The sequence below is a fragment of the Electrophorus electricus genome, chromosome 13, assembly GCF_041902795.1.
Source record: "Electrophorus electricus isolate QZ-2024a chromosome 13, ASM4190279v1, whole genome shotgun sequence".
NCBI lineage: Eukaryota > Metazoa > Chordata > Actinopteri > Gymnotiformes > Gymnotidae > Electrophorus > Electrophorus electricus.
In genome coordinates this window covers 15982668-16000102 of record NC_137509.1, presented here as the reverse complement: position 1 = coordinate 16000102, position 17435 = coordinate 15982668, and the positions used below count along the sequence as shown (strand labels likewise).

At 42.4% G+C, this 17435-nt stretch overlaps 1 protein-coding gene across 28 annotated transcripts in view; it reads left to right on the top strand.

Annotated features, from left to right (window-relative positions):
* The window catches only part of ank2b (ankyrin 2b, neuronal), a 123414-nt gene that overhangs the window by 44048 nt on the left and 61931 nt on the right, over positions 1–17435 (top strand). For 5 of the 28 annotated variants that reach the window (XM_081694799.1, XM_081694803.1, XM_081694801.1 and 2 more), the window contains exons 1-2: positions 1208–1734; positions 14186–14287. In XM_081694799.1, the coding sequence (XP_081550925.1) occupies positions 1333–1734; positions 14186–14287 (504 nt within the window). In that variant the 5' untranslated portion in view covers positions 1208–1332. Of the gene's footprint in view, positions 1–1205; positions 1735–7785; positions 8105–14185; positions 14288–17435 lie in introns of those variants that run through there. The other 23 variants (XM_081694819.1, XM_081694818.1, XM_081694817.1 and 20 more) reach the window with 10 other exon arrangements.

Below are 17435 nucleotides of genomic sequence, written 5' to 3'. Positions count from 1 at the left end.
GGCCAGGCTTACGCTCGTTTGTGCATGACTGACAATATCAGTCACAGGCTACTACCCTTTCTTCTGTTGCTAGTCTGGACACTAGAACCTCAATTGTTTTTCACATTTAGTTACGTAGTATGTCTAACCTGTGCTGGAGAGAACTGATTGTAACTTTTGATTATCTATATCAGTTTACCTTCAAACAAAGTCTTGGCTTGGCTAAGTGGATTTTTTTAGTTAGATACTATATGGTGAGAATTTCAGGTGTCATGCATTGTGGGTAATGTATTTTCTGTGTGCTTCAGAGCATTTCATCCATTTTAGAGAGATAGGCCTAGGAAAATAATATAGCTAACAAATGTTATTATGGATGCATGGCCACTTTTAATGAAACACACATACCCACACCCACACCCACACACAGGCAAACCCCAGATAGCTTGATTTGGATTCCGATGCTACTTGGTACATCTACACCTGCCTGCCAGACATTATACTCTAGCTTGGTGAATGCCATGTGTGAATCTCATGTACACACACCAACAGATAAATTCATCAAACAGGAACACTGCAAAATTCTCAAAATATACATTCAACTGTAAATTACCATGATGAATTTTTAAGCAGAAGCAATAGATTCTGTTCTTCTCTGAAACATCTTCTCTTCTCTGCTGGATTTCTGATGAAATGGGGCAGTAAACACTATAAATAAAGAAATTTGTGTGTGTCTTGGGGGGGGGGTGTGATAGGGGAGGGCAGTGGTGCAGATGCTGTATGCACACGAGCTATGCAGAGTTTAGCCTCTGATGGAGGCAGACTATACCATTCTCTCTCTGACAGGTGGGAAGGGGGATGGAGGGATGGTGGAGGATGAGGGGACTGACTGTGAGGTGACTTTAATCTTTTATTTTCCCACCTCCCTGCTTTTCTTTTTTTTATGTGTATGGCTATGCTCATTTGTCCCTCTCAAGGGACACAGTGAGCAGATATACCACCTTGAATGGGTACAGTCCTGCTGCCTGAAGCTCCACCCCCACCAAGACTCTGAGAGAATGTGATTGGTTGGATAGTCTTGTTTTTCTGATGACTGGTAGTGACACAATCCAGTACGAAAATGGCTAACAGCAGCATGTGACACAGAGGGATGGGTCAGTTTTCTCTCTCTCTCTCTCTCTCTCTCTCTCTCTCTCTCTCTCTCTCTCTCTCTCTCTCTCTTTTTCTGTCTCTGTCTGTCTCTCTGTGGTTTACTTTTGCTGATTTGAGCTTATCCCTCGTACCCCTCCCTCCTCTGCCTGGTCTCTCCCTCGCACACACACCGCATACACACTAGCGCTCTGTCACCTTTCGTACATGCTGGTAGCTAGAGAGAAGCGGCTGAGAGCAGTTCCAGAGAGGTGGAGTGGGTGGACTGCAGCCCCTCTCGTTCTCTTTCTCTCTCTTTGCTTCTGCTTCTGTCTTACTACGACTCCGAAGACCGGTGATATCAGGTGGTGTTCCTCCACCTCTGGGCAGGACAGTCGCCTGTTGCAAGCTGGACACGGCCGCCCCGATCCGCCCGCCACCCCAACACCTCGCTCCGGCCTCCCTTTAGCCCTACAGGTGTGCGGAGAAACCACCATGGCGCACGCCGCCTCACACATCAAGAAGGCCCGCGTGGAGATGGAACAGGTGCAGGTACCCGACCTGAAGGCGCTGGAGAAAGCCCGTGAGAGGAGAAGGCGCTCCCGTGAGCGGGCCGAACGCAGGCGCAAGGTACGCGGCCGATGCCGCCCTTTCCTCCCCATGCCATACCCCCGCCTCCGCCTCTGTGCCATCCTCGCCCTCACGGGTGCCAGCAGCCCCAAAACCCCTCCATCACCAGCACCGCCATCACACCACCCACCATCTCTACAATTCATCTCTCACATCTCTCTGTACACACTTGGGGTCTGCCTGGCAAGCCTGGGAAGTCTCTACACCCTGGGTCTCTAGCTGGTTTATTGCACTGGGCTACCTGGACAGGCTCATGTCTGGGGTTTACGCCCCAAACTGCAGCGACGACTGTAAGGAGTCAGTGAGCTGACATGTTTTTCCTCTCTTCCTTTCTCCATATCCATCCACCATCCCTCCACTGACATCCGTCCTGCTATAGTCTCCCTTCGCGCATTCCCTTACATAACGCCTGCTACTAATTCCCCACCCCATCCCCGCTGTAGCCAAGTGAAGCCACCTGGCTCCTCTATCCCCCATACCATTGCATTCTGCATTCTCTCAGCAGCTCTGCCAATTCCCCCGCCCCCCTGAGTCCCCCCCCCCCCCGTCCCCAATCAGTCTCCTCACAGTGCTCTGGTCGAGCTCTGCTTAAAAAAACTGCATGTGTGTGTCAACCCTGTGGCTGCGGCGGTCCGCAGGCTGCGTGCGTCAAAACGGGAGCTAATGCAGCACATAGCCAGCGGCTGACAGTGAGCCTCATCCCGGGATAAGGGATTTTATGTCGGATAATCCTTTTGCAGGGCGAGGGGACAGGTGGAATTGCGAGAGTACATTTTTCCAAAGAAATGGAATGTCTGTGTGTTTGCTTCTCACTCATTAAATTGCTGGAGATCCCGTAGGAATTCTGTCCTCCCATTCAGTTTCCAAGGAGATTGTACAGCTTTAAAAATCATCTTGCCTCCCTCTGCCGAAAGGAAAGCTCTTTCTCATATAGAAAAAAATGTCATCCTTTTCTGATGAATTATCCTAAGGCAGAAGCTATAGTTTTTCATGTACGCAATTACCTTTCATGTCACGCATGAGTGGTTTTCTGGAATTTACGTATACATTCAGCATTCTGTTCTGATTTTTCACCTGCTGGAAGAAAAGCAAACACATATGTGCTTCAACATGGAATATTTCAGTGCTACTAAAGACAGGGTGGACACAATGTTCCCTATATATTCCCTGTGTTCTGTGTGTTCCCTGTGTTTTATATGTTGCCTGCAGTTTGTTCCAAGGCATTTGTCTCTCAGGACCTAGGCTATGTTATACTCTGCTTTTGGGGTCAGCTATTTGCTGAGGTGTTTAGCACATGGATATTGGCTTTTCAGCAAGTCATAATCACCAACAGTTGAAGGCAGAGGTGTAAAAATGATGAAGCTTTTGTAATCGGGGACATGGCCAAGCAGAAAACCCAGACAATGGAAGGGCATTTCCCTGGGCAGAGCAATCAATTACGCAACATTAATATGCATTATGGCAGCTGGATTAGAACTACACTGAACTTTGAATGGTGGGTTGCAGAAACGACTGCAAGAGACTTCAAAGTGTTCATGTAATGTGTGCTTCGTTACTTCATGTAATGGAAGTGGACCTTTTACGTTAAGGATGAACTGCCTTGGACAACTGACTCCATTGAGTAGGATTATGGATAGAAAATGCATATAGAAATGGATGATGGATAGAAAACTTCTGGCATACACCCAGACAGGTTAAATGGAGCCCAGTGTCATTTAGTGTGTCTTTTGAATGGGGTGGGTTTTAATGGAAGCTTTGTAACTGAACCTTGAGCTTGAGTTTGGAGCTAGTAATGGTTGTAGTGTGACAAATTGTTGGACGGTTAGGTAGGCATCATCTACACTGGATTAGGCAAAGAGAAGAGGGAATAGTAAAATTAACTAAAGATCTTGGTTGTCTCATTGCTATGAAATGACTGTGTGGTGCATGTGTGGGGGTGATGGAGGTAAGGGCTCCACCCAGATGAATGTATGACTCTAGTGTGTTGCAGACAAAGGGGAGAAATGTCCAGTGTCTATACTAGTCAAGTTAGATTAAGGTTTTCTTTTTATAGTTTCTAAGTTAATCGGTTGGGCATAAAAAGTAACTTTATCGCTGCTTTATGACACTATCTGTGTTCTGCTGCAATAAATACAAACATGGTATATCTTATTTTAATACAACTCTTTTTGGTTTTGACTTCAGTGAGATGTTAACCTGACAACTTTGTTAATGGTTCTGATAGCACTCACTATCTTTTCTGGAGGTCTTGCTTTCCATGAAGAAACTGTATTGTATCACTGGGCAACGATTACTGATATGTAGACCCTTGATCTTCTGATCAAGGTGGAGTGTCACCAACAGCAGTGAGAAGACTGCATTAAAAGAATGGGTTATGGGATACTTGTTTCAGAAGGTTTTATTATTAGTACACAGTACATTGTGTGCATTAAATTTCAGCAGCATTTGAAGGGCCAGGTGGCCTTTTAAGGGGATTAAAAAAAGATTAAAATGGTGCCTGTTTTCCTAGCACAGGAAAACAGAAGACACAGTGTACTTTTTAAGTTACACTGAATTAGTGTGCCTATTAGATAACCACCACACACCAGTCCTTCAGTGTCGGTAGGGCATCCAACTTTTGAACATGTATGAGGCCTTCTGCAGAGTTTGTGGTGTGTGTATGAACACATTTCTTGTCTGGCTGTCTGCCCCAGCCTAACAGCACATTCACTCCCAATGTGGTCTGGACTAGAACATGTTAGGGTAATCTTTTTAGACTTTTTCACATCATTGTTCTATATGTGTCTATGCTGGCCTAGCACTTCCACACTGTGTTTTCCTTCTGAATGCTACGGGAAGCCGATTGACTCTCAAAATCAGTCCTATATTTGCTTTAGCTGTAGTGAAATAGACTGTATTAGACTAATTCTGCCTTAATTGTTAATTGATTCAGTGGGAATCTTACATAACCCAGACCCGTTTGTTGTTGAAGAAAGTCTAATCCATTATTGTCCTGTTGGGATGTTGCAGTTAAGTAACCTGTGCTCCACTTTTATCATGCTGCAAAATGCCAGGTGCTGCATTTTCCTGCCTAGTGCATCTCCCTCCGCACAACACGTAGTGGTGTGCCAGGATGCTAATACTGCTAAACGTGGGCGAAGGGGTGGGGGAAGTGTGACGACACAGAATTAAGCATGCGGTACAGCTGTCTGAGTTGCTATGGAAACATTGCCTCCAACACTTTTCTTTTTCTTTTTTTTTTGTCCCTACTCCATGCATTTTATAGCTACTGTAGGTGACGGGGACCACACCACCCACTCTTTGGAGCGTTACGCGGAGATTCAGGGGTGGAAACGTGTAGGTGAAATGAGCAAATTCGTGTCAAACATGTACAGAGTATTTCTACCTTGCAGCCACGCCCTAATGTCAGCGCAGAATACCCCCTGACAGTCAGTTAAAAAAATCAGTAGAAAATCCGAGCTCCCCCTAGCAAGCACTGGCGATATTGTTTACAGGGAATTGTTTACAGGGAATACAGGGACCTCGCGTTGCTTCTAAAGTACGTCACAGACTGACGGCATATGCTCATCTTAAGGCAAGACAGCGGTTTAGCATGCGTTGTCTCAAGGGAGAGCTTAGCTCAATACAGTCACCTGTGCTGGTGAAGAAGTCAAAAACTGAGTAACTACTATTGTTGTGACTTAGTGCTGGCAAAACACAATGGGCTTTGCAACTTCAAGTATGACACCTTTTCTTACATTACTTACTAGACTTTTAAGTACGGGTAAAAAACAAACCAGAAAAAAAGAAGGAAAAGTTAGATTCCTTAATTGATAAAAATTCCTTAAAGGGGACCTTGTCCCATTCTGTGGTTGACAGTTGGACAAATTTCAAATGCCTTGACTTCCATAAATATTTCTAGTTACTAAAAAATTCTTCTCTGAAGCTGACTGTGGTACCTGTTCGGCTGTGTTGGCACTTAAGAAGCAGGCCTGGTGAGCCTATGTATCCAGCCAATATTATATTACCTGGAATTTGAGGCTGCACACAAACCTACTCTGTGGCATTAAAGTATCTTAATTGCTTAATAAATGCTATCAAGTTCATTAGCATGTCATCTTTAGTGCTGAGGCATTCCCCCTGAATAGTAGTAGTAGTAGTAGTAGTAGAGTAGTAGAGATCTCTGTGCCCCACCCCCACGTAACTTGGCCTACATGTCTTACCACAGACTAAAGATGTTTGATGTGTGCTCGGACCAACGGATTATGCTCTGCAGTCCCATTGTAATGAAGACGAAATTGAATCAGAATCCCCTGTCAGTTCCCTGATGGTGGTTAGGCCATCAGAAGGTATTGGTAATTTCTGAGGGGCAGGGTAATGTGAGTAATTTGTGATTCTGATTGGTGCTCTGTGTGGAGCACATCTGGCTGTCATGCGCAAACGCATTATAATGCAATCCATTATGTGACTGTATTTCACTGATTCCACTCTCCAGTGGACACTAGTAAATGATTAACATTATTAATGATTTGGGAGCATGTTGTTTTCAACTGTAGGCCCATTTGGAAGTATTGCAGTCCAGGTGAAATTGTTTTTTTAATAATATACTGTGTTTCTATCCTATTACTTTTACCATTTACTATCCTATTACTGTTATTAGTTTTTTGTCCAGTCTACTACATTCTATGCAAAAAGGTCCTAATGGTGTATTGACAGAAACTAATGAGCAGCCTTTGAAGGTATTGATCTAATATTAAACCAGTTCTCTCTCGTTCTCATGGCCCAAAGAATCCTAAGAACACATTGATTCATTATCATGTTTTGATTAGTAGTAATGTAGTAATATTAGTACTAACGGTCCTTTATTTGATTTGGTCAATTTGTCAGCATACATTTACAGGTATATCTCAGTATGTGGCATGAGAACACTTCTGTTTGGAGACTTTTCTGTGAGGGTTCTCTTAGTTACCAATCAGTTTGAGCCATTTACTTAGTGAAGAAGATTTTGAAAACCTTTGAATCATGTAGGCAAATGCTTCATTTGAATGGGAATTACTTCGTTTGAATGGGAATTGCTTCGTTTGCTTGAATGGAACATAACTGGGGCAAAAGAGTGTGCATTTTGTTCAGTGGGATGCTAAGTAATGCTTTCATTCTGTCAGCGGCTGTTGAGCAGAATGGGACCATTTACCTCTGGTGAGCGTGCCACCCACATGCATGCACACACATGAGCTGTAGCCTTGACAGTTCCTAGCACATCTCCAAAGAGAAATGCTTCATATATTAGAGATGAGATGAACCACTTCAGGGTGAGGAGATAAATGAACTGCATATTGTATTAAGCACAGAAGTCGGATCAATACATTTGCAACAAGCTTCTCTGTCCCCTCCAGGGTCAGTTTACAGGTTCACTGCTGGCAGATGATGTCTGAGCTGAGAGCACAGCAGGTAATATATTTCTGCCCTGAACTGTGCTCTAAGCATGCACTGTATGGCATGGAATCGTTTAGCATAATTTGGTATGCCGGAGTAGCATAATGTCGTGCAGCGCATGTTGTGCAGGGTAAACCATTTGTCATCCATTGCCATCTCTTTGCAGTGCATAACTATTAAAAATCCAAAATGGGTCCCTGTAAAACATTTTCTCAGGCCCCCGATACCTGGAACGTGCTATGTGAGGAATAACTGAACCAGTTGCAGTTTTCTGTTCAACCCAAGCAAGCCTGAGTAACTCCGGTCTGACATCCATGCACATCTCGTGGGTCACCATGTCTCCATACGTCTCCTCATTACCACAGGCTGAGTGAGGCTGCACTGCAGGTAGCAGCTGGAAGCCCCACGTGTGGCCCTGGCATGGCAACGCCCGCCACCCCACCCTGCTCCGCCCCACCTCGACCCACCCCACTTCACCCCAGCTCTTTTCTCTCCCTCAGCCCCTTGGCTGGGTCACCCGTGCCACCCCCCTTTCCCCGTGTACCCTTTGTTCCGAAAGCGCATTAACAACCACCATTCACATGCATAGCTGGGCTGGTGGGAGTAAAAATAGCCGCAGCTCAAATTAGCAGCTGAGGAGAAGCGTTAGTGCCCAGTGGCCAGCAGTGGCACACGGGCTTCTCTGTGTATGGAAGCAACCGCGTGCTTGGTTAGCAAACAGCCAAGTGAGTAGAGGAAGAATCCATGCTCTCAGATTGGACTGGGGAATGGAGCGGTATTATTTTAGAATTAGAGCGTGCTAGCTTGTCTCTAACTTATAATGGTGTGAAGCTCATTCACTTTTGCTATGGGCAATGCAGTGATGAGTAAGGCAAGCGGTTCAACGGAGGATAGTCCTGAGCGGAACGATCCTTATCTAAGTCACGGTCCTGATCAAAGCCACAGCACCGAATCCTTGGTAAGACTCTACAGGCTATATCTTGTGCTCTAAAACTCTGCAGCTGTGTCTCTGCTCTGTCTGTGGGTTCTTTAACTCAGCTGGAATCACATTTGCATGTGGTCCACTTTATGTACTGTACAGTTTGTACTGTTCTCTCCTTTTTCAAGACAGGTTCCTCTGCTGTGTCAGAAATAACCTTCACTTTTGAGGAAAACTTTTCAACTTTTGTGCCACATTTTGTGCCAGATTCATTCTTTGAAGTTGTTTATGCTATTTGGCTGCCAACCAACACCATCAGTTGCAAAATGGTATGTGTCATCTCACGTCCAGTTTGACGCTTGTGAAACTCCAACCTTAATGGAGAAGTTTAAATGTTTTACATTTAACATGTATAACAGTATACGTTATGATGAAAATTTCTCTATAATGTACACTCTGCTTATACTTTAATGGATTATAATGGAGAATGGAAGAACTTCTTGTGTGCTGGCCTCAAAACTCCAAGCAGACTCCAAGGTTCTGCAGGTTCTCCTTTGCTTGCAGTTTTCCTAAAACTTTGACAGGTGACAGCTGCACTGCCTTTTCTCTTTGAGAATCCGACTGAATCTGTATCTTTAAGCTTTATATGATGAATTAGTAGTTCTGAGTAAAGTAGTCTCAATGTCAACAGTGGATGTGTCCATTTAGATGAAACCCATTCATTTTGAACCTCTGCTTAATGTCAGCAAAGGTCATTTGCAGGTTTAAGAGAGCTGGCGCATACTGTCCATTTGTTCCTTTGCTATGGTTATGAGATGAGTTGTTCCTATGGCAATAACACTTTTCATGATCTTGGCTAGGGGAATAGGGAGGACTAAAACTTGAATGTCAAGGTAAAGTATTTAAACTTGGCAGTGAAGTGAAGCCAGTCTAAATGCTTATCATACAGAGGACATCAAGCATGTGACAGCTTGGCATGAAAGCTCGCCTTGGATACTATACAGGATAAAGGGCAAAGGTCCCTCCACTATTCCTGCGGTGAATGGGTGGTACTTGAGGAGTTCCAGACTACCACTCAGATTCCTGAGTTCAATTCCTAGCAGACAGCCTTTTGTGCTGTTTTTACAGATAAGTCACTACTTAAAATATGTATACACCTTTCAATAAGCATAATATTTATGATAAAATGCAGATCAGATTGCATTTCAGTAATGCTGCGATCCTAGTGTGGGAATCCCGAAGATGTCAGGAGCTCACGTCACTGATGAGGAAGTGGGTCATCTCTGGCCACGCGGGGTGCAGGTGCTTGTGTTAGTTATGGTGCTCATGTTAGTTATGGTGTATTAGGTCTTTATCTCTTTTAAATGTGTGTGTGTGTATGTGTGTGTGTGTGTGAGGAGAAGTGGATGCAGCACCTGGCTGATTGGTGTGTATATTTCCAAGGGAAATATCTACACTGGCCTGGATGGTGTTATAGGATGAATGTCATGCAGCCTAAACTGGATAACACTTTCACATGATGGGTACAGCAAATATGCCCCAAACAATTGCTGTGGTCATGCTTTGTTTATTTTTGTATACCTAATTTGGTTATAAACATACATAGAATCTGTAAATATACAGATTCTAAACAGATACTGAACAATATCCAAGCCCTGTTCGGAAGTGCTGGCCTGCCCCCTTCCTCTGAGTGGTAGTCACTATTCATAGAGGGTGTGGCATACCACTCCCTGCGCCATATCCCTACATCCTCTGCATTGCCCCCCTCCCAATGCAGGAGAAACTGTTCTCTTGTGGCTTCCTGTGTCCTCAAGGACGTGACTGGGTGGGGCGAGCTTGAAGGCCTGAGAGGTGTAAATCAAGTCACAGTATGCTCGCTCCTGCTAAGGGACTGTAGTTACGCCCAGGTTTAGTGTGCAGAATGCACATATCATCCTGAAACTGTGATGCATAGTTTCACATGTTTCCACTGTAGACAGATAAAAAGATGCCAGTGACAGGACTGTTGGATATAAATTAAAATGTGGCTCTTATATACTGAGCACCGGGCTTTTAAGGTGTGCGGTGAGCCACATACTAAATTACATCTGCAAAGTCTTGTTAGTCAAGATGCAGCTCTGATGATGAAGACTTTGGAGTTGGTTTTAGAGAATGATCTTTTGTTTATATGCACTCGAGGCATCCCAAAGGAGCTTTGAAAGTACAGAAATCATTATCTCTCTCTGTCTCTCTGGCACTCTCTCTCTCTTTCAAGATGGTATGTTATTCAAACGCGATTGAATGTAGGGATTTCCAGGAATAACTGTTATTCTAATCGCTGTGGTATGGCGTCTGGTCATCAGGTGTTCCTGTGTGTGTGTGTGTGTGTGTGTGTATGTGTGTAACCCTGGGAAGTCAGAAGTATATCACACAGGACATTTTATGTGTGGCATATTTGTGTCTTCCATTTCCTTCTTCAAACTTTGTTCATCATCTCAAATCAATGCTCACAGCCCATTATATGTGTCTGCTCATCCCCTTTTTTCTCTTTCAAACAAAAATTCAAGCTTTTTCATTATAGGAAAGGTTAGTGGAATAATACATTTTCTGGACTATTGTTTGCAGTGAGCTTTGCCTTATAGCTTATAATCAAGGGTTTTTGTTTATTTATATTTATACTTTTATTGTAGTATGACTGGAGAATGTATTCTTTGTTTATGGTCTGCTGTGTACGATGCTGTTGTTGTGACAGAGCAACTGGTCTCCTTGGTTACTGGGCAGGGCATAGAAGTCTCCAGCATCATTATTCATCATAATATGTTGCATTATTCATGCATCTCTCACATAGTACACTTCTTAGAATTGAGAAGCACTTTCTGAATGAATGTTTTATGCAGAGCTACCCACTCAGAGGGCTTTCTGTAACATTTCTTATCCTTTTCTTATTATGTTTGCTAAGGCATCAACAATGTGTCCACTAACCTCTCATTAGAAAAGATTGGTTTTAATTATTTGTTTTGTATTTTTATTTGATGTTAGCATTTATAATGTAATGTGTATTACATTATGGACTCTGTATTAAAAGAACTGTTACATTCTTTTGTGAATATGATGCTTCTCTTGAAGTGAGTCATTACAGCTTCATCATGAACACTTATTCTCAGAAAATGAGTCACTTAAATGCCTGAAATTCACTGCTGTCAACATAAATAAATGTTTGACTTTTTAATTTGCTTGCACTGACTTTTATTTTAGAACTCAAAGATTCTCTAAGCGTAGAGTGGCTCAGTCTCAACTTTAACAATCCTCTTGCAGTCCAAGGTCCCTGTGTGGAAAACTGTACACTGTTTTCTGTTTCATGAAATGCTTATGGAAAATGTTTATGTGGGATGTTTATGGACAATCATCTATTTTTCTCCTTCACTTGCAATTCAGATGTGTTGCATAAGACCTGGTTTGTCTGCAGAAATTCTATCTGTAACTGCTATTAAAGACCAAATGAGGATAATGAAAATATTTTACATAATGGAGGAGTGTATTGAATATTATAAGGAGGGTTGGTGCTGTGTCACTGCTACTATTGTGAAGATTAAGTTTCCTGCTCTCTAGCCTCTGGTTAGGCTAATCGGATTTTTTGAATGCAAACAATAAACCTCTCTTTAGTATATCATCATAAAATCTCAAAGTGGTTTGTTGGGACTGGTAACTGGTTTTTTTGTATATCTATAGTAAGGCCTGTGATATTTTTACAGATTTACAGAGGCAATTGCTTACATGGATTCAATACATTTTTCTTCCATTTTGGAGAAGAGTGACATAGTTCATACATCTTAAAGTTACTGAACATCACATACAAGTGTGATGAGGCAGGATTCAGTAGACAAACCTTGAATATCACCTATAACTCTACACTGATTCCATAATGATTTTGTCCCTAATCCATATTACCATGTGTGTCAGACTAACCAAGTCAAATCCAGACTAATATAGAATATTTAGCATTTCTCAGCTCTGGGGGGCATTTGCCACCTTGAGTTAGATGCCATCTTTCGCTGGTGACACAAGTGTCATATTGAGATCACTCTGAACAGCAGGCCTTGCAGGGGCCTCTGTGCCCAGACTGAGGTGCCTTTGCTGGGATCGCGCCACCTGCTCTGACTGCCCCAGGGACTGGGGCTTCCAAAACACAAACAGGTTGCATCATTCTCAGAGCGATAACTTTCAGCACTCACTTCCCAGCTGTCTATCTCTCTCACACCCCCAAACCCTCTCTCACACCAACAAACCCACCCACACCCACCAACAACCCCACCCACAAACACACACACGTCATGTTCTCATAACATGTCTTTTGTGAAATCCCTGTTCAGCTACCAGCTCAGAATTTCTGTGTGATGCGTGAGTGCTGTATGATGTGAGTGCTGTGTGATCCTTTGTGAGGCAGGAATGTGAGGGCTGTGTGATTCTGTATGATTCTTGTGATATGTGAGTGCTGTGTGATGTGTATATGCTGTGTGATGCATGAGGGCTGTGTGAGGCTGTATGATGCTTGAGTGCTTGTGATGTATGAATGCTGATTGATGATGTATGCTGCGTGATTGCTTGTGCTGTGTGAGTGCTGTGTGATGCTGTGTGATGCATGAGTACTGTGTGATGAGTGAGTGCTGTGTGATATGTGAGTTCTATGTGATGCGTGAGTGCTGTGTGATGCTTGAGTGCTGTGTGATGCTGTGTGATGCATCAGTGCTGTGTGATTCGTGAGTGCTATGTGAAGCTGTGCATTGCCTGAGTCTTGTTCTCCTGCTTAGCATTAGCTGAATGAAGAGTCACACAGCTATGCGGCATCCTGCAGACTGCCTTGCTTAGTCATGAGCTTTTAGATTTATATTAGTTCCACCCTGTCTGCATGCTGCAGATTTGTCAAACCCTACAATAACAGTACTGTAACTACTGTATCATGTAATTTATTGTCATTATGCTGAAACACTGGACATGAAATGACTCTGGAGATGCTGAAACATTGGACATGAAACGTCTGCCTGTAGCTGAAAACAGGAAGTTTTATAAATGTATATATAAGTACAGTTTCCTAAGAGACTTAGGAATGTTGATTTCATAATTTATGTTGCACAGCATTGTAAAGATATTTTGCTATTTAAGTTTGTGACAGTAGTGTAGGTATTAGTTTTGTTCTTTATGCCTGTTGCTGATATTGGGGCCAACTTTGAAAGACCCTAGAGCCATATAAGATGACCCTGTAATGTTAAAATATTACATGATAATTAACCCACTGTCCTTCTTTGAGAATATCACTTTTTACACTAGCTACCTCCTGTATGAAACCATCACTCGTTTTCCATAGTTTTCAAATGCAGCTACTAAACACAAACATATGAGTCTCAGGAGGTTAACGTACTGCATGAAATTCAGACAGTTGTATTAATCTTGATTTCCAGATGGTTCGCCCTGCCCTATCAACTAACATCTGGAGTAACAGTAGCTTTACAGGAGGTCAGCAGTTAACACAGGACTGGGTGTGTGACGCCCAGATATGTTTGGCATCTTAGCTGTCCAAATGACCTAGAAAATTGGTCTAAACCGGAATTCTGTATTATTACTTAAGACAGCATGAGTGATGTTATTCTTTTTTATTAGTTTATTGTCAGAACCCTGTGCAGTATCTTACTTCACCTCAAAAAAGTCCTGGAGTGTATATCTTACTGTAGTCTATAGGTTTCAGATGATCCGTTGGTTCTACAGTAAATTGTAATCCACAATAAATATTTGGCCAAAATGACAAGCCTGAGACATTAAGATAATGAAATAATTTGCCCAAATAAATGAAGAAGCTTATGACAGAAATCCTTTATAAATTTCTGCTCAGTTGAGAGTTGATTTGGTTTGTTTTTCACACCAAATCTATCGTGTCTATTTTTTATTCTCATGTTTTCTTCTACTCCAAAGTCATAAATATTGCTCCGGAGTCAGAAACATCACTGTGGACATACAGTTCTATCTATTTATTTATTTATTTATTTATTTATTTATTTATTTATTTATTTATTTATTTATTTATATCCGTGTCTGTACATTTTTTTAATAATACGTCTAACACTGCTTTTCTTCCTCTTGGTTTTCCAGTCAGACAGCAATACCAGCTTCCTCCGGGCGGCGAGAGCTGGCAACATCGAAAAGGTCCTGGAGTACCTTAAAGGTGGAGTCGACATCAGCACCTGCAATCAGGTTAGACTTGCTCTCTCAGCCAAACGTGTTTCAAATCTCGCCGGATGTATCTGCGATGAGTGCAGCACAAATGCCTTGGACAAGTGACATCAAATGTGTCTAATGTCTGGCTGCAGGCCGTCGGTAAACATGTCACTCCCTGGTCCTGCCTGATTCCCTTGCTTTGGCTCGATAGCTCATTTTGCTTGAAGGATCCTTGTGCATTCATCAGTCCACGTCAGTGACCTTCCCAGTGGAGTGGGAAGAAGAAGCCTCAGTTTAAATGGCTTCTTGGTGCTGATTCGATCAATAACCACACTACTCGTGATGCTGGTTTCTGGCAGGGCATTCACTCTTTAAGCAATGTCCTAGAAGCATGGGGAAAATGATCTACTCGTCAAAAGCCAATTTTGTAACCTACCTAGTGATGGATAGTGTAAAATCACTGAGTCTAAAATGTGATTGGTCCTATAATTTGCATAGAGCACAGTGAAGCAGGGTATTGCTTGCTAACAGGAAGCAGTAACAGCTTGTGCTAATTCCCAAAGGTCTTCCTTACTCACTTTAAAAGAAAGATACACAACCTAGTTTTTTTTCCAAATGCTAAGCGATAGATACAACTATTTATAATTCTTCATTAAGCCACTGCATGTCAAAGTGTTTAGCAGTCTTTGTTTCTTTCAAATCTGTCGGCAATGAATAGGCCCTGAGACAGCTTACCTTATTTTAAATCGATTAATTTAAATCTTTGTATTTATTTATTTGAGGAAAATTCGTTTTTTATGACTTGCCTTAGAGAATGAGACCAAATGTATTGAATCTGTCATATTGTTCTGTAGCAAAAAAACAAAAAGAAATTGGCCTGTAGCTTTTAGAAAGTGAGAAATGGCCTGCCTTTTTTCTTGTCTTTACACCTCTGCTACCCAGTCAGGGCATGGGTCGGTGAAAGCCGATAGTGTGTTGACCACCGCCCCATGGCAACGGAGTATTTATCCAGCATGGTGAACACTGATCACATGAAACATTTCCACAGAGGTGTCGAATGTCCTACCCAGAGCCGCCACCCATGAGCGACCCGCAGTCATGTCGTTGATGCTTCAAGAACTCTTCCCAGCCTGAATGCAGAACAAAAATGCACCGCTGCTTGTACTGCAGTGGCGAGTACATGGTCTTTCACTGACCACACAGGCGATTTATTGGTTTTGGGTTTTACCTGCGTCTTGTAGGTTGGGCCGCGCAATCCTGTGTTGTGGTGCTGTTGCCCTGTGGGTGGTGGTCTTGTCCAGGCCAGGCATTTGAAACACTAGAATGCTGACCTTTAACCAGGGGTAATTCAGTCTCCAGTGAGTGGGTGACCCAAACGCTGCACCACAGATGCTAATTCTGCCTAGCATTCACACAGCAGAGCAAGGAAATGATGACACACAAAAAAGAGCGTTCCTCACAGAGAAAGCGATGAAGACTAAGTCCTTACTTAGGTAGAAGCTGCATATTTTTCTTTTTTGTTGATTTGTTTGCTTGCTTTGTGTAGTCAGGATTTTTTTTTTCCAATCAAGATTCAGACTCATACTAAGGACTCATACTGTAGAGACAGGGGAGTATATCTAAGGATTTATACTGTTGAAACAGGGGAGTATATCTAAGGACTTATAATGTAGAGACCGGAGTACATCTAAGGATTTATACTGTAGAGAGAGGGGAGTATATCTAAGGATTTATACTGTAGTGACAGAGGAATATATCTAAGGACTCATACTGTCGAGACAGGGGAGTATATCTAAGGATTTATACTGTTGAGACAGGGGAGCATATCTAAAGATTTATACTGTCGAGACAGGGGAGTATATCTAAAGATTTATACTGTCGAGACAGGGGAGTATATCTAAGGACTTATATTACATATTCAGGGAGTATATCTAAGGATTTGTATTACACATTCCGGGAGTACATCTAAGCACTTATACTGCAGAGACAGGGCAGTATATCTATAGACTTGTACTGTAGCTACAGAGTATATCTAAGGGAAACAGGTTACCTTTTAGACATTAAATGATCGATTATGTAAATACACTGAAAATACACATTAATTCACTTTAATGCGAAATGCTCCACCCATATACTCACATTGTTCATTTTTTGAATTGTCTTTAACATTGTAAAAAAACAACAACAACAAAAAACTTTAGAAATACTCATAAGCTTTCTGTTAAAGCTTTTGAAAAACAACCAAACACAATGTGATATCTCAATAAAGATTGGTGAGAGTTTCTTCTGGAGAACAGACAGAACATGCATACAGCTAAAGATTAGCACACGTTGTTAAATGTGTCACTGAAATCTGTGCTCAGTTCTGTGATCCCATCTAGAATTTCCTATTACTGACAGGCTTTGCTATCTGATGATTTAAGAGCCAGTTTCTTTGACCATAAAACCTCCTTCACCCAAAACACTGCACATCACTCACTGTGTTTGACAGGCACAGTAATCAGTCAGTATTGAGAGGGGGTCTGAATCCCCTAGTCGTAACTCAACTCTAATAAGATGGTTGGTCTGGAGATTGAACAGAATGGTGGAACAAATCCCCTTAGGACCAGAGCTCCAGCAGTACCATGCACCAGAATGAAGTCAATTATCCCCTGGAGGTAAATTTGCCCAAAAAGAGAAGTTCAAAATGAACTTGATAAAATGAGACTTTCATTATTTTCAAAACAGGAAGATATTCGTGAATCTCTCAATGTATATACCTCTGGCTAATTGGAAAAACAGATCTGGGAAAAAACACATGTTATGCCAGTCACCCATGTTATCAAGATTCATTGTCTATCCCTGATTTGTTGCTGTGTCCAGAAGATTTAATATTCTATCTGTTTTATTACCACCACAAATTGTATTTCCCATCTCTCCGTTGGCTAAATAAACAGATAACTGGGAACATTGTTATAAATCAGACCTCTACAAAAATATAGCATAGCAATATAGGCAAAGTAAACATTTACTATAATGATTTAATAACTCCAAAGCCTTTCAGCAGGAGCGCTTAGGTGCTATCGGCCAACGTGATTACTCCTCCAGGCTTGTGCAGCCGGATGGTTGCAGGATGGAATGGGGTCATAGGGAAGATGGATCGGGTGCTTCTGAGCATGCCACCACACGGTTTCCACGTAAACAC